Here is a 22,527-nt window from a genome sequence, read left to right as displayed (position 1 = left end):
CCGCTAGATTTCTGAAGCTTAACATGGATAAAACAGAATTTATCATCTTTCCCCCATCTCACGTGACCCCCTCCAACGAACCTATCCATTACAGTAAACGGATGCCCACTCTCCCCAGTCCCACAAGCTCGCTGCCTCGGGGTAATCCTTGACACTGATCTCTCCTTCAAACCACATATCCAAGCCCTTTCCACTTCCTGCCGACTTCAACTCAAAAATATTTCACGGATCCATACATTCCTCAACCAAGAATCTGCAAAAACCCTAGTCCATGCCCTCATCATCTCTCGCCTTGACTACTGCAAACCTCCTACTTTATGGCCTCCCCTCGAACACTCTCACACCCCTCCAATCTATTCTAAACTCTGCTGCCCGACTAATCCACCTGTCCCCCCGCTATTCCTCGGCCTCTCCCCTATGTCAATCCCTTCGCTGGCTCTCCATTGCCCCGAGACTCCAGTACAAAACCTAAACCATGACATACAAAGCCACCCACAACCTGTGTCCTCCATACATCTGTGACCTTGTCTCCCGGTACTTACTGGTTAGAGTGCAATCCGATTTTTTTTTATCAGATTGCACTCATCCGTTTTTCTCGTAGGTTAATATGAGCCCTTAGATAGAGGGAGGACATAATGCTAGAGACAGCGGAAAGACAAGTCTTAAAAAAGGTGACACAACCCCCTTCCACCCACCCAATAAAAAAATATACATTTATTACTTTTTTACCACTTAAAAGCGAAAAAAAACTACCCAAGTTTGGTATGTTCATGATCTTACCGACAATGAAAATCATATTTCCAGGTAACTTTTTTTTTATTACCTCACACTGAAAACTTTAAAACTATCAATGGTGAAATTGCATTTTTTTTTCCCGCATCATCACATCTCATTTAGGCTGGTTTCACAATAGCGTATCTGTGCGCAGCGTATGATCCGCATACGTAATGCGTACATGGTGTATGCAGGGATATGCCTTTGCATGCTGATGCATACGTCGTTTCGCGGTGTACGGCGAACGTGATAATGTTGCATTTTTTTGAGGTGTCAAATATTGCACAATCATGCACATGCGGATGAGAGGATCAAAACAACGCATTACTATCTATGGGAATGCATTGGTACGCAAGGACATGCGTACACATGCGTTCGATGCGCTTGCGTACTTCGGACTGCGCATGTCCAGGAATTGATTGAGTCACGCCCTCTTGGAAATATCGAACGCATGCACATGGACAACGTAAGGCTAAGTTCACATTAGCGTTGTGCAACGCAGCGTCGGGCGCCGCTGCATGCGTCATGCACCCCTATATTTAACATGGGGGTGCATGGACATGCGTTGCATTTGCGTTTTGTGACGCATGCGTCGCTGCGTCACACGCGTCAGGGCGCACAGGACGCAGCAAGTTGCATTTTTTGTGCGTCCAAAATCAAGCAAAAAAAGGACGCATGCATCACAAAACGCTGCGTTGTGCATGCGTTCACATGTGCGTTGTCACCGACGCTGCGGCGCACAACGCAAATGTGAACGTAGCCTAAACGCAGGCAAAAACGCATACAAACGCATGCACCACGGGTTTCTTTTCATCATGCGTTAACTGATGCTGAGTGGGCATGCATTTAAATGCGTTTTGGCATGCTTTTTCGCATGCAGATGAAACGCTGCGCACAAATACGCTAATATGAACCTAGGCTTAGACTTATTTTTCACATTTTCCAGTATATTGTTTGATAAACTGAATGGCTTCATTCGAAAAAAAACTCATCTTTAAAAAAAAACAACAAGCCTTCATATGGCCATAGCGACATATGAAAATGTTATAGCTCTTTCAAAAAAGGAAGAAGCAAAAATGGAAAATATGCTCTTCGGTTGTGTAAGGCTGAGATTTTACATTGAGTCTGCAAGTTACTGTTTACATGTGATAAAATAGCAATTAATAAAAAGCGTGACAGAACGGTATCTCAAAGTTACCTCAGCATAAAATGGCTGCGTACATGAGGTAAAAAAAAACTTCAGTATCGCATATGCGCTAACGCTTTCTATAGTTTCTGTAATGGGCGGTTTTCCTGGCACCATTTTACACTACGCCATTCCCAGCGAACAGAGAACAAACGTGACGTATAAATCACTGAACAACAAAATGGCGACCGCCTCAGGAATCAGGAGGCGTGCTAGCTGACGAGTAACGACCCACTTCCTGTCTACCAAGGCGGGAAACTGAACTAGCCAATCATGATGTAGCAGGCAGCCTGAGCCGGCCAATCAACTTCACCAACGTGTGAGCTCCGCCCATCTCTTTCACAGATCTTACAGAGCAGCTTTGATAGTTGCCATTTTGTGTTGTCCGGTCGTGAAGTAGTACGGTGAGTGTTATCCGGATGTTACAGGGATTTAGTGCTGAATAACGGCGGCATAGGCGCGAATGTTCGGTATATGTGTGCGAGCTGGTGTAATGGCGTCTTTAGGGTTGATGTTTGGTGTCGTACCCCTAGTGATGGGAGTTTTTCTGAGGGCTTCCCTATAGGCTCACTGCAGCCCTGCTCGGTTTTCCAGAACTTTCCTTGTATATACAGAAACCGCAGATATTAGGGAAGAAAGTTTAACAAAAATATTTGCGTTATCTGCCCCGTATTTTTTATTGTGCTTAAGCTTAGTTTATACTGTTTGAGTATTCAATGGAAGGGTGGGTTATTTTTATTTATTTTTTTCAAGATGAGTTTAGTACTAAATTTATACTATAAAAGTACTAGAAAATGGGGGACAAATGTCTTTAATTTTATGTTGGCTTATCATAAGATGACCTGGCAGCTTGATTATACAAGTACGCTGCACATACTTGCCGGCGCCATGTTCCTCTTATATTGCTGCTGCTCCTATTGTTTTCCAGCAGTTTTGTGACCTGCCTGATCACTCCTTTGTTTGCTGGAGGTCACAGCTCACTACAAATGTATGAGCCTTGTTCTGCCTCTCATAGACTCTAATTGAGAACTTTGTGACTAGTGATGAGCGCAAGTGCTCGTTACTCGAGTTTGCCTGGCGTACTCGGGTATGCAATGAGTATCCTGGGTGATGGAAGTGACATGTTAAGGGTCCCTGCTTCCTCCCTTCTGTTTTGCAACTATTAGCAACAAAGCCTGCAGCTGCGAAACATGTGAGTGCGGGGACTTGAACATGTCACTCGTGCACCCGCTATACTCGGTGCGCACCCGAGCACGCTAGACAAGCTCTGGTAACGAGCACTTGCGCTCACTGATACCTCTTGACTAAAGTTGTGGTAATAAGATGGCGGCACGTGAACAGAGCGCCACCGGAAAAAATGTAAAACAGCGGTAGGTGAGTATAACAGTAGGGGCAGGTACCTTTTAGTAAAAGCGCCATTCCAGCACAGGAGGAAAAAATCCTGCTGGAGTTGTGCTTTAACCAGTTTTTGTATGCAGCTTAAAAAATTCAGAGCTGTACTTAAAATGCTTTTGTTCCTGCCTGTCGAAAGTATCTGAGTTTTGTGTTCGTAGTAAGCTGTAGTTTCTATTGGTACAATAAACCGCAATTCTGTGTTTTTTTTCCATTTCTGTATTGTTGAAGGGGGGGTCCTAAGGAAAAATGCTGTGCCTTATCCATATAGTCCCATAATCTAAGGTATTTTCTAATATGCTTGCTTAAAAAAAAAAAAATAAAATCCTACTGTTACAAAACTACACCAACTACTCTTTTTTTTTTTTTTTTTTTTTCCTTCATCCTGCCTGACGATTTGTTTCACTAGTGCATGCTGGGACACTCAAAGCACTATCAGTGATGCTGTTTCAGAGGCTGGTTCTGGAGTTTCCTCCAGTGTTCTGTGCGATGAATAGAAATGCTGCTTTCCCATGATCAAGAAGTGGCGCTTTGGATGCAGCATATTTTTGCTCTGTTGTATTGAATGCATGTAAATGTGCATTTGTTCACTAAACTATGCGGGTTTACTGCATTCAATACATTCTATTGAGAAATTAACATGCTGCGGTCTTGAAAAGTGTTGCATGTCCGTTTCCACTGGTGATCTGCATGTGCACATACACGACTAGTGGACATGGAATATCAAGAAAACCCATCCATTGTTCTGTAACATGCGGCTGCCTCAGCTATGGTGCTGCGTAAATAGGCAGCATCAACACGACAGCAATTCCTGATGGTGGGCACGTACCTTAATAAGCTGGCAGCAGAGTGGTGAGGCTATACCTGGTGTGCAGGAGGACTAGTGCTCCCCGCAAGTGACATCGCTGGTCTCTGCCGAGGTATAGTGACACCGCTCTACTGCCAGCTTATTGACTATTCAGCAAAGCAGATATAAGACCAGACCCCGCGCTTATCTAGGGCACTGGAGGAGACTGCTTAAGGCCATGTTCACGTTTTGCGGGTTTTACCGCGGGTCCGCAGCAGTTTCCATAGCGTTTACATTTACATGTAAACCCTATGGGAACCGCAATCTGCTGTGCACATGCTGTGGGAAAAAACGCGCAGAAACGCAGCGGTTTACATTCCGCAGCATGTCACTTCTTTGTGCAGAATCGCTGCGATTCTGCACACATAGGAAAGCATTGATCCGCTTACTTCCCGCATGGGGCTGTGCCCACGATGCGGGAAGTAAGCGGATAATGTGCAGATGGTACCCGGGGTGGAGGAGAGGAGACTTTCCTCCAGGCCCTGGGAACCATATTAGAGTAAAAAAAAAAAATATATAGATATATATAGATATACTCGCCTCTCAGCGCTGCACGCGGCTGTCCGGTCTCAGGGTTGCTGTGCGAGCAGGACCTGCGGTGACATGACCGTGATGATGCCGCGGTCACATGACCGTGACGTCACGAAGGTCCTTCTCGCACAGCATCTTTGGAACCGGACCGCCGCGTGCAGCGCCGAGGAGATCGGGATGTCAGAGTGTGAGTATAAACCATTTTTTATTATTTTTAACATTACTATTGATGCTGCATATGCAGCATCAATAGTATAGGAGTAAACCCGCAGCGGAAACCGCAAAACTAACCACGATAAATCTGCAGGGATAACCGCAGCGGTTTTGCCCTGCAGATTTATCAAATCCGCTGCGGGAGAACCCGCAGAGGACCCCGCAAAGTGTGCACATAGCCTAAGGGAGATTCTCAGGACAGAGCCGGTATTCCAGACCCTGAAACAAGTCACTGATGACATTAGAGGGGTTTGTGATAATGACAGCCTCTGCCCCCTGATAATGCTTTGTTTGAGTATCCCACCATGCATTGGTGATAACGAATTTTCATCAGACAGGAAGAGGGGGGGCAATACAAAAGTATGTGAAGAACAGTAGGCCATTTGTAAAGCAAGTATATTAGAAAATGTTGGATTATGGGACTAAGGGGGGGTGCTTTGCCTTCGGACCACCCCTTTAAACATTTTTTATATATTTTGACTAGACTTTGGACATGGGAGTACATGTGACCCACGTCAGGAGGCTTTCAGCTGCCATTGCAACCCATATGCTGGAGTGGCCTGATGGGTGCTAGAACCGATGCCTGTGCAATATGTCATCAGAAAAATTGTACATGTGTATGTATTTATTTTTAAGCTCTCAACTCAGTAACACCTGTTAAGTGAAGAGAGACACTCTTCTATAACAACATGGGAGATGACAGTTAAGATTCTATGTAGATGGGAGGAGCTCTTCTGCCTCTAGTTCTTCCCCATTCACCTCTATGGAATTACATCAGCACCAACTGCCACCTCGTATTTCTGAAATGGGAAAGTCTTGTCTACACCGATCGGTTCAAGTGAACAAAGTAGGTTTCTGTTAAAACATATTACGAAGCGTAAGGAAAATGAGAGCCGAGGATAGATATTCAAGTTCTCTGGTGTCCCCTTAACCTTAGGTCAGTTGGGGAACTGCACATAGGATAAATAGCCGCAGTCCGTCACTGCCAGAAACCCCCAATAACACCAGAGCGGTATGCTGCCACCAGTTCCTAGTTAGGTAGAAGCCCGGTCCGTTAACAGGCTTATATCTGGTCAGAAACCAACCCCAGGTAGTTTACAGGTACTACTTGGACTCATGGACATGGGAAATCGGGATTTGAGATAAAAGAGCAGCCCAAAATTAATTGATATTTTAATTGCCAAAAGGTGCACTAGATAATAGAAATATATACAGATATTACAGCCAGAAGTACAGATAAAGGTATGGTACAAGTATGGGATTGCAGTTAGCTGTATGTGTCACATTACCATTCCTTATAATGTGGGCCCAGGGAAGCGCTTAAGTCCACAGGTACTTTTTCTGGTCCGTCTACATGTGAGGTGACGTGGTTTCCATGGCAGAACGATGACACTGGCTAAAGGTGTGTAGCTTTTAACCCCCAGCTCTCCCCCTCCCATATTTGCCACCACCCCTCTGGGTCGAACTGAAATCTTAAACCTAACTGAAATAATTCTCAATATCTAGAAGGGTCATAACTTCCTAGTGAGAGGTCCAAATGGGACAACTGACATCTCAACAGGTGTGTTGGGGCTGGACCGGTAGAGTCCAAACTTGGGTTGGCTAAGTGGTTCTGGAGAGCCAGTCTCTATAGCTCAGTGTCTGGGACAGCTAGAGAATGATGAGACACGGGTGTGTGCGGGGAGGGTTCCTAGGATTCTGGTGGTATATTGGTTTCAACACTGAGATGCAAGGTACTCTCATAATTCATCTCTAGGTGTCGGTGCCTAGCGGTCTAGGATTTCCATTGATAGCTGATGTTGACTGCCTTGCACAAAGACAGCAGGGGGTCCCAGCTATGTTCCTTCTCACGTTAATTAACACGTAGCCTGTTTTTGTTCATTTTTATAGCGCCATTTATTTCATGGTGCTTTTACATGTGAAAAAAGGGGCTTACATAGACAAGTACCATAAACGTGAGCAATACAAGGCACACAAGTACAGAAGGAGGACCCTGCCCGCGAGGTCTCACAGTCTACAGGGGATGGGTGAGGATACACTAGGAGAGGGTAGATCTGGTCGTGTGGCGGTTCAAGAGACAGGGTCACTGCAGGTTGTAGGCTTGTAGGAAGAGGTGGGTCTTCAGGTTCCTTTTGAAAGTTTATGTAGTAGGTGAAAGTCTGACGTGTTGGGGTAGAGCGTTCCAGAGTATGGGGGAAGCTCGGAAGAAGTCTTGTATGCGGTTGTGGGATGAAGAGATAAGAGGGGAGTAGAGAAGAAGATCTTGAGGACCGAAGGTTGTGTGTAGGTAAGTAGCAGGAGACCATGTCACAGATGTATGGAGGAGACAGGTTGTGAATGGCTTTGTATGTCATAGTTGGGGTTTTGAACTATAGCCTCTGGACAATAAGGAAGCCAGTGAAGGGCTTGGCAGAGAGGAGAGGCTGGGGAATAATGGGGAGACAGGTTGATTACTCGGGCAGCAGAGTTTTGGATAGATTGGAGTGGTGCTAGAGGGGAGGCCAGAGAGTAGGAGCTTGCAATAGTCAAGCTGGGAGATGATGAGGGCGTGCACGAGCCTTTTTGCAGTTCCTTGGTCAAGGAATGTACGGATCCGGGAAATGTTTTGGAGTTGGCAGGAGGAGGCTAGGGCTTGGATATGTGGCTTGAGAGGGCAGTCGTTGTTCACCTGAGGCACTGAACATGCGGGACTGGGGTAAGTGAGCAGACATTGATCAGTAGGTCTGGTGGAGGGGTAGAGAGTGAGATGGGGTTTTATAGCAGATAGTTTTCTGGCCATGTGGCATGTTCCTGTTCTTTTGGGAATTTGTGTACTTATCCAATGGGTGGGGCTTCCATTCCAGGAGATTGACTGCAACTTTTGTCAAGCTCTGACAAAGAACATGTGCGTTTGAAATGCGTCATGTATAGATTCCAGGGATGTAGTTAGTTCCTTTGCTATGTCTATAATCACTTGTTCAGTGTAATTGAAAGCCTGTGTAGCTGACTGTCTATTTCTTTTCTTTTTCTTTTTTTTTTTTCAAGCTTGCAAAGATGGTGAAACTATTTATTGGTAACATCCCACCTGAGGCGACTCCTTCAGAGCTGAAGGCACTGTTTGAACAGTATGGGAAAGTGACAGAATGTGACATCATAACAAATTATGGCTTTGTCCATATGGAAGATAAAAAGTCAGCCGACGAAGCTGTCGCAAATCTAAACCAATATAAATTGCATGATGTCTCCATTAATGTGGAACACAGCAGGGGAAAGCCAAAAGCTTCAACCAAACTTCACGTCAGTAGCATCAGCCCTGACTGCACCAGTGACGAGTTGAGAGAAAAGTTTGAAGAGTACGGCGCTGTCTTAGAATGTGACATTGTCAAGGATTTCGCATTTGTTCACATGGAGAAAGCAGAGGAAGCACTTGAAGCCATCAGAAATCTAAACAACTATGATTTTAAAGGTGAAATATATAATTGGGATAATTTGTGAAAATGTGTAGCGGAGCTGGCTAGGCTTCTTTCACTCTTGTATGATAAAGAACTGAACAAACATTTTTTTTTTTTTTTTTAAAGTGATGTCCACTGCTAGACAATGCCTTCTTAATGCTCCAGAGCCCATCCTAAAATAAAAACCCTTGATACTTGTCTGGAGTGGTGAAGTTCCCACACTGCGGTTGCGTGACGGTGGCAACTAATTGGCTGCAGCTTTTAGTCCATCAAACAGGAGTCTGCTATAACAAATAGTGGATTCTGCAGTCAATCAGGGCTCAATGGCTGGCACATGGCTGTAAGTGATTGTAGCGCTAACATCACTGGAACAGTGCTGCTGTGTAAGGAAAGTTTCAAAGGTGTATATTTTGATAGTCACTGGAGCGATTAAGGTGTTTGACCATGTGCTTTCTTTAAAGCCATATTAAAGGGAATCTGTGACACACACACACACACACACACACACACACACACACACACACACACACACACACACACACACACACACACACACACACACACACACACACACACACACACACACACACACACACACCCCTCTTCCCCCGGCGCCTGTAACCAAAAGAGCCACCTTGTGCAGCACTAATGCTGCATTCTGACAAGGTGGCTCTTTTAGTTCGGAGCCCTGGCACTGCTGCGATCGCTTTTGAAATGTGTCCCTCATACCTGTCAAATCGTCCGGGGGGGCATGTCTTTTCCCCCTAATCCAGATGCCTCACATCCGTCACTCATGGCCTCTGCACGCCGGACAACACACCACCTCTTCCTTCATTAGCGTCGCCTGCGCTGTTATTTTTTTATTTTTGGGCATGCGCAGTTCCTCTGTCCTTCGAACTTGCAGCGCAGGCGCCGGGGACACTACTGAAGGAAGAGGAGTATAAACGGAATACCAGACAACCACATTATACTTCAAATATTGCATACAATTACGCCATAGGGAACAAAGTTGCCCCACTCCAAATAGACATGAGAAAATCGGAGGAAACAGGAGTATTTAGGGTTAAAAAGTAGTAAACTTTATTACAAAAACATAAAAAATATTATAGATATATACCAAAAAAAGTAATACTAAAACCGCATGATGTGCCGGAGCAATAGCGCCACCTATACCCCAACAATATATAATACATAGTGAGAAGTAAAAGGAAGAATATGTTCCAAGTACAAAGTATCTATATCCAGACCAAATGGTCAGAATGTGCCAATATGCCGCAGGAACAACACTCACCAAAAAGATAGATGGGGAAGGTGGCACTAGGTCGCATCCAAGAGCGCTCTAATGAAGTAAGAGGTGGTGTTGTCCGGCGTGCAGAGGCCATGAGTGACGGATGTGAGGCATCTGGATTAGGGGGAAAAGACATGCGCCCCCCCCCCCGGACGATTTCACAGGTATGAGGGACACATTTCAAAAGCGATCGCAGCAGTGCCAGGGATCCGAACTAAAAGAGCCACCTTGTCAGAATGCAGCATTAGTGCTGCACAAGGTGGCTCTTTTAGTAAGGCTACGTTCACATTTGCGTTGTGCGCCGCAGCGTCGGCGCCACAACGCAAACAAAAACGCATGCACAATGCTGCATGCGCCCTTTTTTTGATTGATTTTGGACGCAGCAAAAATGCAACTTGCTGCGTCCAATGCGCCCTGCGGCGCAAAACGCAAGTGCGACGCATGTCCATGCGTCCCCATGTTAAATATAGGGGCGCATGCGGCGACGCTGCGGCGCCGACCGCAAATGTGAACGTAGCCTTACAAACACCAGGGGGGAGTGACAGGTTCCCTGTAAGCTGTGCCTTCAAGGAACAGAAGTTTAAATCTTGAATATATAGTTTTTTTACTATTTGGATGCCTTATTGCTGACTTCCTCATTGGTCTCTGGGATTGAGCTAGTGTTCATGTGTATTTTGAGACTAAGATGCCATCACACTTCTAGCTGCATACAGGTCCTTCTCAAAAAATTAGCATATAGTGTTAAATTTCATTATTTACCATAATGTAATGATTACAATTAAACTTTCATATATTATAGATTCATTATCCACCAACTGAAATTTGTCAGGTCTTTTATTGTTTTAATACTGATGATTTTGGCCTACAACTTCTGATAACCCAAAAAACCTGTCTCAATAAATTAGCATATCAAGAAAAGGTTCTCTAAACGACCTATTACCCTAATCTTCTGAATCAACTAATTAACTCTAAACACATGCAAAAGATACCTGAGGCTTTTAAAAACTCCCTGCCTGGTTCATTACTCAAAACCCCCATCATGGGTAAGACTAGCGACCTGACAGATGTCAAGAAGGCCATCATTGACACCCTCAAGCAAGAGGGTAAGACCCAGAAAGAAATTTCTCAACAAATAGGCTGTTCCCAGAGTGCTGTATCAAGGCACCTCAATGGTAAGTCTGTTGGAAGGAAACAATGTGGCAGAAAACGCTGTACAACGAGAAGAGGTGACCGGACCCTGAGGAAGATTGTGGAGAAGGACCGATTCCAGACCTTGGGGAACCTGAGGAAGCAGTGGACTGAGTCTGGTGTGGAAACATCCAGAGCCACCGTGCACAGGCGTGTGCAGGAAATGGGCTACAGGTGCCGCATTCCCCAGGTAAAGCCACTTTTGAACCATAAACAGCGGCAGAAGCGCCTGACCTGGGCTAAAGAGAAGCAGCACTGGACTGTTGCTAAGTGGTCCCAAGTACTTTTTTCTGATGAAAGCAAATTTTGCATGTCATTCGGAAATCAAGGTGCCAGAGTCTGGAGGAAGACTGGGGAGAAGGAAATGCCAAAATGCCTGAAGTCCAGTGTCAAGTACCCAGTCAGTGATGGTGTGGGGTGCCATGTCAGCTGCTGGTGTTGGTCCACTGTGTTTCATCAAGGGCAGGGTCAATGCAGCTAGCTATCAGGAGATTTTGGAGCACTTCATGCTTCCTGGCACCTGCTCACAGTGCCAAAACCACTGGTAAATGGTTTACTGACCATGGTATTACTGTGCTCAATTGGCCTGCCAACTCTCCTGACCTGAACCCCATAGAGAATCTGTGGGATGTTGTGAAGAGAAAGTTGAGAGACGCAAGACCCAACACTCTGGATGAGCTTAAGGCCGCTATTGAAGCATCCTGGGCCTCCATAACATCTCAGCAGTGTCACAGGCTGATTGCCTCCATGCCACGCCGCATTGAAGCAGTCATTTCTGCCAAAGGATTCCCGACCAAGTATTGAGTGCATAACTGAACATTATTATTTGATGGTTTTTTTGTTTATTAAAAAACACTTTTATTTGATTGGACGGTTGAAATATGCTAATTTATTGAGACAGGTTTTTTGGGTTATCAGGAGTTGTAGGCCAAAATCATCAGTATTAAAACAATAAAAGACCTGACAAATTTCAGTTGGTGGATAATGAATCTATAATATATGAAAGTTTAATTGTAATCATTACATTATGGTAAATAATGAAATTTAACACTATATGCTAATTTTTTGAGAAGGACCTGTATATGATGGATTTTGAAGAGCCAAAGATCTTGCATGTTAAAATGCAATGTGTTCAATATTCAACTTCACCGATGTCAGGCCATGACTGTACACATCATTGTCAGCTCTAGCCACAAACTGCTAGATTCTGCAAACTTGTGTACAGCCACTGGCATTATAAAACATTGATTAAAGGTTTCTTTTCAGGTAGTCATTCAAAAATGTAGATTAAAAACTAGGCTTACCTCATTTACCTTCTTACAAATGAACAAAGGCCTGATTAAAGCACTGCCTTTCCCCTGACACTTCACATTGCTAACAGCCAAGTGCTTCTGGGTTCACTAAGAAGCTGCTCCATTGACCATAGACAATCCAATTCAGATTCTTCTCGCCCCAGTAACTTGTCAGTGGAGAGTTGGGATGCCTCTATACTTAAACGGCAAATATCATTGGGTTTGACCCAGTTTAGTGTATTGTATTTGCTAATTTTGGAAAATAGAAAAAATTGGGAGTCCGGCTCAACAGGACTGGATTTTCCTTTTCAAAAGAAAATATAGTGCATACAAAAGAGAAATTTACATGGTCGACATGAATGCCTACTGCAGCCGAAACGCGTCGACTGGGTCATGTCGACCATGTAAATTTCTTTTGTATGCTTTATATTCTTTAGAAAAAGAAAAAAATTGTAGTCGGGCTCAACAGGACTAGACTTTCAATTTTCCTTGATGTGAGGTCAGGGCGAAGCCGGTGTCTGAGCCCCAAGTGGATGAACATGGAGCAACTGATGAGCTATAAGTTTTTATATTTGCTTATTTAGCCCAAGTGCATCAACGATATGTGAGTAACTAGTAACCCATTCATGACAGAGCCCTATGTTTTGCATGTTCTTTGTTCCCCTTCTTCCCAGAGCCATAACTTTTTTTTTTTTTCGTCAGTATGGCCATGTGAGGGCTTGCTTTTTGCGGGACAGGTTGTACTTTTGAACGACACCATTAGTTTTACCATATCGTGTATTCAAAAACGGTGAAAGTGCATTTCCACAGCTGTTTTGGATTTTTTTATTTTTTTACACCATGCTCACCAAATCCTGAAACGGATTCTCCAGGTCATTACGAGTTTATAGCCTGTCGACTGAGCCCTCGCGGGCATGGTCCTCTCTCCTTCTGTACTTGTGTGCCTTATATTGCTCATGTTTATTGTACTTGTCTATGTATGCTCCTTTTTTCACATGTAAAGCGCCATGGAACAAATGGTGCTATGAGGCTATGTGCACACGTCCGGAATTGCTGCGGATATTTCCGTGGCAATTCCAGAACTCCCTGCCATGGGAAAAACGCATGCGGAATTGGCATGCGTTTTACAAGCGTAATTAGCTTGCAGAATGCTAGCGTTTTACAAGCGATCTGTAGCATTGCTTGGAAAACTGACAGGTTGGTCATACTTGTAGTCATAGTGTTTGACAAGTGTGACCAACTTCTTACTATTGATGTGAGACCGCTACATCATCGCCGCAGTGCATTATTGGGAACGTGAGCATCTCGAGCTGGAAGACTGCCGGGGATGCCGGAAGGTGAGTATAATTTTTTATTTTACTACTTTGTTAAAAAATAAAAATTATATGGTTCCCAGGGCCTGGAGGAGAGTCTCCTCTCCTCCACCCTGGGTACAAACCGCACATGATCCGCTTACTTCCCGCATGGTGGGCATAGCCACATGTGGAAAGTAAGCGGATCAATGCATTCCTATGTGTGCGGAATCCCTGCGATTCTGCACAAAGAATGAACATGCTGGTTTTTTTTTTTTCTGGAATGCAATTCCGCCGTGGAAAAGCAGCATGTGCACAAAAAAATGCAGAATGCATTCTAATAGGATGCTTAATGTATGCGGGTGTTTTTTGCATTTTTATAGCAAAAAAACATGAAAATTCCTGAACGTGTGCACATAGCCTGAGAATGAATAATACACCAAACATGTATGGGTTCTTTTTTTTTTTTTTTTTTTTTTTTTTAAAGGGAACCTGTCACCCCAAAATCGAAGGTGAGCAAAGCCCACCAGCATCAGGGGCCTATCTACAGCATCCAAGAATGCTGTAGATAAGCCCCCGATGTATCCTGAAAGATGAGAAAAAGACGTTAATTATACTCACCTGGAGGCGATCCCGCTGTGGTCCAGGTCCTATGGGTGTCCGGTCTAGGGCCTCCCATCTTCTTACGATGACGTCCTCTTCTTGCATTCACACCGCGGCTCCTGCGCAAGCGTACTTTGCCCTGTTGAGGGTAGAGCAAAGTACTGCAGTGCGCCGGGCCTCTGACCTTTCCTGGCGCCTACACACTGCAGTACTGTGCTCTGCCCTCAACAGGGCAGACAAAGTACGCCTGCGCCGCAGTGTTAATGCAAGAACAGGACGTCATCGTAAGAAGATGGGAGGCCCCGGACCGCGACACCCATCGGACCGGGACCGCCCCTGGGTGAGTAATATAACCTCTTCTCATCTTTCAGGATACATCGGGGGCTTATCTACAGCATTACAGAATGCTGTACATAAGCCCCGATGCTGGTGAGCTTAGCTCATCTTCGATTTTGGGGGTGACAGGTTCCCTTTAAGTGGTGGAAAAAAAATCCAAAGTTTGTTTAAAAAAAAATTGCGTCTTTTTTCGAGACCCATGGGCTTTCCACTTTTCATGATCTTGGGTTGAGTGAGGACTTATTTTTTGCGTGCCGAGCTGACGTAGTTAATATCATTTTAGGTGCAGATACAATTCTTTTGATCGCATGTTAATGCATATTAATGCGATGTAGTGGCAGCCAAAAGTAATTCTGGCTTTTTTTGCTTTTTTTTTTTTTTTTTATAAAAACATTGGAATTTTTTTCACCATGTATACTGTATTTTTCTGACCATAAGATGCACTTTTTTTTCCTCCAAATTTGGGAGGAAAGTGTGGGTACGTCTTATGGTAGGGATGTAACGTGGGGAGAGGGCAGCAGCGAATGGGATTGCACTGGGAGGCAGGAGGCAGAAAAATGTCCCTGCTGGGCTTCAGGAATCAGCACTGGGGAAAACACATGGTCCCGATCATTAAAGTGCAGTGAATATTCATTAGCTGCTTCCCTGCCCAAGGTGAGCAGGGAGCAGCAAATTAATACTCCTTCACAGGGACACACATGGTTTCCCCAGCCCTGGATTCCTGCAGCAGCTGGGGAGATCTGTGTGTCTGGTGGAGGAGGCAGCAGGGACCAGAGGGGACAAGATCGCTGCATACCTGCCTGCTGGGGCTGTGCTGGGTGCTAAGTGCTCCAGCACAAGGACCTGTGCGATGTCAGTAGTGGGCGGGCTGGAGCATCACATGGCAGCACAGAGCCCTCCATCTTCTGTCGTCATCACAGGTCCTGCAGAAACCACACTACAATCTACAAGCTTCCTCCTGTGCTGTGGAGAGGCAACAAGAGGGAGCGCTCTGTGGTGTCATGGGATGGGATGCTCCAGTATTTTACCTCACCACAGCTGGCTCGCTGCCACAATTAAAATGTTAGTCTTTACAACACACAATAATGCAGTCTGCCACTCATGTGGTGAACTATAACTCTCAGCATGCCATAGGATCTGCAGGACATGCTGGGAGTTATAGTTCTCCCATGGGTTCTTAAAGCAGCACTCCAGTGTTATTTTTCAGTGCTGGAGTGGTGCTTTAAATATAAGCCCTGTGCCCCCATTCTTATACTCTCCAGCGTCTTCATATAGTACTTTACAGCCACCACACTGGTCCTGTAGCTTCCAACATAATAGCATACTATTATATATAATAACACCACATATAATAGTATGTTATTAAAATTTTACCACCTTTTTTGCTTCAAATATTTTTTTCCCTATTTTCCACCTCTAAAACCTGGGTGCGTCTTATAGTCCGAAAAATACAGGTGGTACATTACATGTTTGGTATATACAGACTCATAATGGCAGGTCAGAGTAAGCATTTAGTGAACATGGCAAAATAGCAAAACAAAACCATAATTGTGGAATTGCACTTTTTTGCAATTTCACCGTGCTTTGAATTTTTTTCCCCTGGTTTTGCCATAGTGTACTGGAAAACAATGGTGTCGTTCTATTGTACAACTCGTCCCGCAAAAAAACAAGCCTTCACATGGCCATATTCAAGGCTGTGGAGTCGGTAAGCCAACTCCTAATTTCCCTGACTCCACCAAAATGGGGTCAGACTCCACTGGCCATACTGAAGAAAACATAAGTTCTACCTCTTGGCAGAAGGAGCAAAAAAAAAAAAAAAAAAAAAAAAGGAAAAACCAAAGGTGAGGAAGGGGTGAATGATTGATCAGTCCCCATACAACATAGTGTTGTGCGCAGCACTGGGGCTAGGGGATAATTGTAAACGAGTTTCTTTATTGAGTAAATTTGTTGCTTCCTTGCATGCAGTAACCAGAAGGGCAGCTTGACATAACAGAAATTATGCTTAGGTTTTTTTTTTTACGGATTGTGAAATGTTACCAGGGGCACAGTTAGTTTGGCTTAAATTCACGTAAAAAAAAGATGAAAAAAGGTCCCAGCTATTAGCACAGTGGTTACATGACTTTGGGTCCCTGTAAAAGGCATTAAAAGCACAGATTATAATATATTTAATCACACAAACTTTTTAACTATACAGGAAGTGTTCAAAGTTGAGGTGTTTAACTACATGTGTCTGCATTTTTATTTTTTTTTTAAATTAAAAATCTAGTTTCTCAAATTGCTGATTCCATGGCAGAGTCCAAGAAGGTAAGTTGTTGGTTTTTTTTTTTTTGTTTTGTTTTTTTCTCTTCCCCTCGTTGGTAAGTAAATTTGTCCTTGGTGCCAGGTAGCACTGCCCTCTTCGCACTTTAACGCATATACACCACCTACCATTTAGCAATATTGAGGTTGTTGGCCATTTGGCTCATATTTCAGCATGCCTTCAGGCATAATGCTGAATGGATGACCGTTTAAAACTTTGTATGAACACCTGACTATAAGTTACAGAAATAATGTTTTGTTTCTTTTTTTGTATATATATTTTTACATATCCATAGCTGTGACACTTTATTTTTGTGCTTTATGTACTAATTCAGAACTGATTTAAAATTTGTAGTTGGTCATATTAGTGTTTTTGAGTAAGGGAGCTGTCCTGACCCTTGTTGGTTGTTGTTGCTCTCTTGAAGGCAAACGGATGCACGTTCAGCTCTCTACGAGTCGTCTGCGAGTCACCCCGGGGATGGGAGAACGAAGTCAGTGTTATCGTTGCGGGAAGGATGGCCACTGGTCCGGAGTGTGTCCATTAGACCAAATGGCTCAGGAGGTGGATCTGGCGTCGCCCTACGGTCATGACCCTTTCGCAGATCCTTATGTCCCTATGCGCAATGCGGCGGCTGCTGCCTACGAGCATATGTACTATGAACGGGAACGCCGCAACCTCATTGACTATTACCATCGCTATCGTATACGCCCCTCATCGTATGATGCCTATATGGATCGTCGAATGCCTTCTATCCCCCCTCCAACAATGTCCGGTATATCACACAGAAAACGTCTGGAGACCTCTCCATACGAGAGGCATGCGTTGCCGCCACCTCCTCCAATTCCCAGCTATTACGCACGAGAGCGAAGCCCAATTCGTCGTCCGCCGCCTCCTCCTGCTGCGACCGCCGCTGTGGATGAATATGTCGCTGATCGCAGTTTAGCCCCTACAATGCGTAACACTCTCTATGAAACCCCTCGATACATGCGGAATAACTACGCTGATCGCACGCGGTATTACTAAGCTCAGGAGGTGAGGGTTTTTTATTTAACTTCCCCCTCGTGATTTTATACTTTGGTAACTAATCCTTTTCCATTCTGTCTTCTACCTTTTTCCGGATAGTATTTTTAATGTCTTCCTCCTTTTCACAAAAGGTTCATTTAAGAGAACGCGTAAACAGAAGCTGTTAATTTGCTTTAGTGTAGTCATTTTTCGTGTCTGTCAATCATCGTTTGCATTTGAGCAGTGTATGCGTTAGGTTTTTTAATTAATTTTAGGTGCCCTATATTTGCAGGTAAGTTATTACATTGTTGTTCTACAAGGTTAGGAGAATGTTATTAATAAGAAGGGAGTATTGATAATGCGGTCCTGTGGCTTGCAGTTGTCTGAATGCACCTAGCTGCGATTGTGATTAACTTCACTTTTTAATACAGTTGAGCTATTAGACTATTAGAGCGATCTAGCTGCCACTGCTTTGCAAAAAGAACTATGTAACTTTGCTACTGTTTTAAAAGTTTCTACGTTTTTCTACTAACTATAAATGACTGATAAAAATTGTTCGGCCACTCAATATTTTTTTTTTTTTTTTACATAATCACTGGAATGGTGCTTTAAACACAAACACAAGTCCCCCTGCCCCCGTCTTGTACTGTACCTCTGGCGTCATCAGTTTTTCGAGGCTGCTCCAGTCCTTTTGTGCCATCTTGGTAGCGCAGCTTCTGACTGGTTGGAAGTTAGATGCTATGTCACAAGCTCTCAAGTCTTGAGAGCCAGAAAGGGAGGCTTTCATAGACTTACATTGATAAGTGACCTCCCGCATGCTCAATGAAACAATACTGCAGTCTTCAGGTCCCACACTGCAGGAGACTGACAGAGGAGTAGTGGCGAAAATGTCAGAAGGGGAGTATCAGACTGGGCAGGGGACTTGGACCACTCTGGCGGTGAAAAAGGCGCTCCAGTGCTTCTAAGTTCTCAAGTGGGCTGAAAATGTAATAATTCTGCTGATGCCCTGTTGCTTTGATTCCTGGTCTCTTGCTTCACAAAGAAACCGCATGCTCAGTTAGGTACTGGTTGCGGTGATAACTTGTGATATATATATATTAGATAGTACAGGCCAAAAGTTTGGACACACCTTCTCATTTAAAGATTTTTCTGTATTTTTCATGACTATGAAAATTGTACATTTACACTGAAGGCATCAAAACTATGAATTAACACAAGTTGAATTATATACTTGACAAAAAAGTGTGAAACAACTGAAAATCTTATATTTCTACGTTCTTCAAAGTAGCCACGTTTGAACAACGTAGAAATATAAGACATAATTTCAGTTTCACACTTTAAGTATATAATTCCGCATGTGTTAATTCATAGTTTAACATTGTATAACGTCATAGCGGGTGCAATACCCTATTTTTTTTCAAAAAATTGTGAACACTCATGACAAATACATTTAAAAACAACGCAGATAAACACCGCTATACACTGGAACTTCTAATTCTTATACTTTATGCTCACAGAAATGCTGACATGTCCAACTTTTAATTAAGACCTAGAGGTCCCAATGCGTCTGCACGCATTATCCACCTCACCTCTCTCTGCAGCAGGAGGCGGTGCAGATCTCCCTGCTTCGGTAGGTGGACTTTTTCTAATCCTGCAAAACGCAATCCTTGGACATCACTGTCATGCTGCTCTCTCACATGATTTATCAATCTGGGGACACCCTTTCCAGTACGAACAGAGGTAAGTTGTTCCCTCACTCTTTTGAAGAGGGGACGAATTGTCTTACCAATATAGAACGACCCATATGGGCAGATGATTACATACACCGTGTGAGTTGTTCTGCACGAGATGAAGTCCCGTACTGTGATGGATTGGGCCGATTTTTATGTTATTACCTGTAAGATGGTACTCACAAAAATTAGTGACCACACTTAAAATTCCCTTTGGGGACACTATCACTTAACCAACTCTCCCGATTGGAGGTGACCCGACTGCGTACAAGGCAATTTTTGAGGGTAAAGAGAGTCAATAGTGGATATGCAGGTTTCAAAAGGCAATCTGATGAACTTTATGGTAGATTCAAAAAGCGTGGTTACCCTCAATCTATTTTGGATAAAGCTTTTAAAAGGGCAGTAGATACTGAAGTTCGCAATACGCTCCCTAAGAAAAAGGAAGACAAAAAATTTGTATTTTCGTTTAAATTTAGTCCTATGGATACTCAAATAAGGTCTGCCATTAGAAAAAATTGGCAGATCTTAGGACAGGATAGCGATTTGAGGGACATGGTCGAGAAAGGTCTGCTGTTTGCGTGCCGCAGGAGTAAAAACATCAGGGATTGCCTTGTACGCAATCGGGTCACCTCCAATCGGGAGAGTTGGTTAAGTGATAGAGTCCCCAAAGGGAATTTTAAGTGTGGTCACTAATTTTTGTGAGTACCATCTTACAGGTAATAACATAAAAATCGGCCCAATCCATCACAGTACGGGACTTCATCTCGTGCAGAACAACTCACACGGTGTATGTAATCATCTGCCCATGTGGGTTGTTCTATATTGGTAAGACAATTCGTCCCCTCTTCAAAAGAGTGAGTGAACATCTTACCTCTGTTCGTACTGGAAAGGGTGTCCCCAGATTGATAAATCATGTCAGAGAGCAGCATGACCGTGATGTCCAAGGATTGCGTTTTGCAGGATTAGAAAAAGTCCACCTACCAAAGCAGGGAGGAGATCTGCATCGCCTCCTGCTGCAGAGAGGCGAGGTGGATAATGCGTGCAGACGCATTGGGACCTCTAGGTCTTAATGAAAAGTTGGACATGTCAGTATTTCTGTGAGCATAAAGTATAAGAATTTTAAAGTTCCAGTGTATAGCGGTGTTTATCTGCATTGTTTTTAAATGTATTTGTCATGAGTGTTCACAATTTTTTGATAAAAATAGGGTATTGCACCCGCTATGACGTTACGGTTCTGGGAGGAGTAATGAGAATTGCACGAATAAAGAACCCTCCCTGTTTCCTGTTAAGGTCAGGACCCGTTGAAGTGCTAGTTTTGCACGAAATGGCCGTCGTCCGTTTGTTTCCACTTCTCTCCCTGCTGGATTTTTTGTATGTCAGAATAAAGGATTGACGTTTTATTCCGGTGTGAATGTACAATTTTCATAGTCATGAAAATACAGAATTATCTTTAAATGAGGTGTCAAAACTTTTGGTCTGCACTGTGTGTGTGTATATATGTGTGTGTTATTATTTTTGTTCCACAATTAATTGATTAGCCAACCTCCTATGGGTGGCAGTTCAGTCATAGCTTACAGCCAGTGCTACTTTAGAGAAAGAAAGATACACAAAGAATTGCAAATGTTTTAAAAATGACTGTAGTCTGAGCTTATGACAGAGCGGAAAATAATGAAATTGTATAAACCATGGAACAGACTTTTTTTTTTCCTTGACCACAATGTGCTGAAATCTGATATTGGTGTTCTACTCTATCTAAAGTAATACATATTGTAGTATGTTTTTAACTGCAATTTTCTACCCTTTTTGTATTTTAGGTAAGATATTTTCGGCTCCGTTGTGGTCTTCAGTCGCATTTGCTATAAAGTTTTCAGAGGAACTTCTAAATTGTGTTACGTTTCTACATAACTTTTTTTTTTTTTTTACAATTCTAATGAATTATTCATAGGGTTGAATAATATAGATGTAGTTTCCTCTTAAAACAATACTCTAGATGGCTTTGAGCCAAATGTACATTTGGCCGACAGCTATTCTGGCTACCCCCAATTCATCAAAGCGTGCATGTTTTCAACGTGGCGAGAGGTGTAGGATGCCACCAGGCCCTTCTGGTAGTGTCTTATTTCCCATGATTACAAAGGGATTTGGCATGTTGAAATACAATATGCCTCAACCCTGTGCTATTGGAATAGTCAAAATACCACTATAACCCAGCATTCATCTGATCTTCATGATACTGGATTGTCAACCTTGATTAGTCATTCTGGAGGATCACCGCATAATGCAAAAGCTTCAAAGCAAATCCACTTCATCTGAAGACAGATTCCTATACATTTACATGCCCTATTTGATTTCTTTCCATTTATTACCCTAATACAGTTTGCTTTTTAACTGGATAACATAACTTTTTGGTTTTTTTTATAATTTACAAAAGGCTTTTCCGGCTTAATCCATAATTTTCTGTAAATGCCTTCCCTTTTGTAGTAGTAGTGTGCACTTCTTCATGGTGAAGGAATATAATTTTTCATTGAAAGACTATTTGTACTAGAACTGTAAAGCTATTATACATTTCCTATGTGTAGTCCTCCTACTTGACGCCCCTGGCCTTCTTTCCTTGCTGGAATATTACTGCCCTCCTAATGCAACTGTGCAGCCATCTCCGAAGCAGGAGGACAAGAACACTGTCTCGGCAAAGGAGGTGAATGGAGGCCTCCAAGTACAGTGACTATACATGAGAAATGCCCCTTCAATACCAGGATGGAAGGTCTCTTTTAAAGAGTTAAAAGGCTTATGGCCTGTAACATTATGTTACAACATGGACTGGTTGCTTGGCCTCCAAAATATAAATCCTCCAAATATACTAATGTAAAATATCACCCCCTCAAAAATTGTGGAAAGGGTTTGGTGTTGTGTGCATAGTATATTTAAATACATCTTACGAACTGTGCTTTTGTAAGCTCTTGGGAATACCTATTTCAAGCTTTTTGTTTTCCCCCTCCTTCCATAGATGTTTTAGCAAGAAGGGAAGTATTGTGCAGTAAAATTATTCAGAAAATTGTTATCTTGCTCGTATAAAATGTATGTTAACAATGTTTCATTTTTCCTTAATAAAGAGCTGTTTTGAAAGTG

General features: G+C 43.3%; 1 protein-coding gene across 3 annotated transcripts; it reads left to right on the top strand.

The window, feature by feature from the left end:
- Nucleotides 1-2,212: 2,212 nt before the first annotated feature.
- Nucleotides 2,213-22,527, top strand: LOC143806631 (RNA-binding protein 4B-like). 3 transcript variants are annotated; one of them, XM_077287390.1, is made up of 4 exons: nucleotides 2,213-2,364; nucleotides 7,968-8,388; nucleotides 17,097-17,704; nucleotides 21,219-22,527. In XM_077287390.1, the coding sequence occupies exons 2-3, from the start codon at nucleotides 7,977-7,979 to the stop codon at nucleotides 17,693-17,695; spliced, it is 1,011 nt and encodes a 336-aa protein (XP_077143505.1). In that variant the 5' UTR covers nucleotides 2,213-2,364; nucleotides 7,968-7,976; the 3' UTR covers nucleotides 17,696-17,704; nucleotides 21,219-22,527. The 3 variants fall into 3 exon arrangements, with proteins under 3 accessions (XP_077143505.1, XP_077143504.1, XP_077143506.1); XM_077287389.1 differs by lacking the exon at nucleotides 2,213-2,364 and adding an exon at nucleotides 5,427-5,560; XM_077287391.1 differs by lacking the exons at nucleotides 2,213-2,364; nucleotides 17,097-17,704 and adding an exon at nucleotides 5,537-5,560.

The sequence above is a fragment of the Ranitomeya variabilis genome, chromosome 2, assembly GCF_051348905.1.
Source record: "Ranitomeya variabilis isolate aRanVar5 chromosome 2, aRanVar5.hap1, whole genome shotgun sequence".
NCBI classification, from domain to species: domain Eukaryota; kingdom Metazoa; phylum Chordata; class Amphibia; order Anura; family Dendrobatidae; genus Ranitomeya; species Ranitomeya variabilis.
The sequence above is the reverse complement of the archived record's forward strand: the minus strand, read 5'-3'. Positions and strand labels throughout refer to the sequence as shown.

Bases quoted from the DNA above. Each gene is read 5' to 3' on its own strand.
- LOC143806631 (XM_077287389.1), top strand. From the start codon at position 5,507: ATGGGTGCTAGAACCGATGCCTGTGCAATATGTCATCAGAAAAATTGT. The intron at 5,561-7,967 runs GTATGTATTTAT...TTTTTTTTCAAG, and splicing joins ATCAGAAAAATTGTACATGT to CTTGCAAAGATGGTGAAACT. The intron at 8,389-17,096 runs GTGAAATATATA...GCTCTCTTGAAG, and splicing joins AAACAACTATGATTTTAAAG to GCAAACGGATGCACGTTCAG.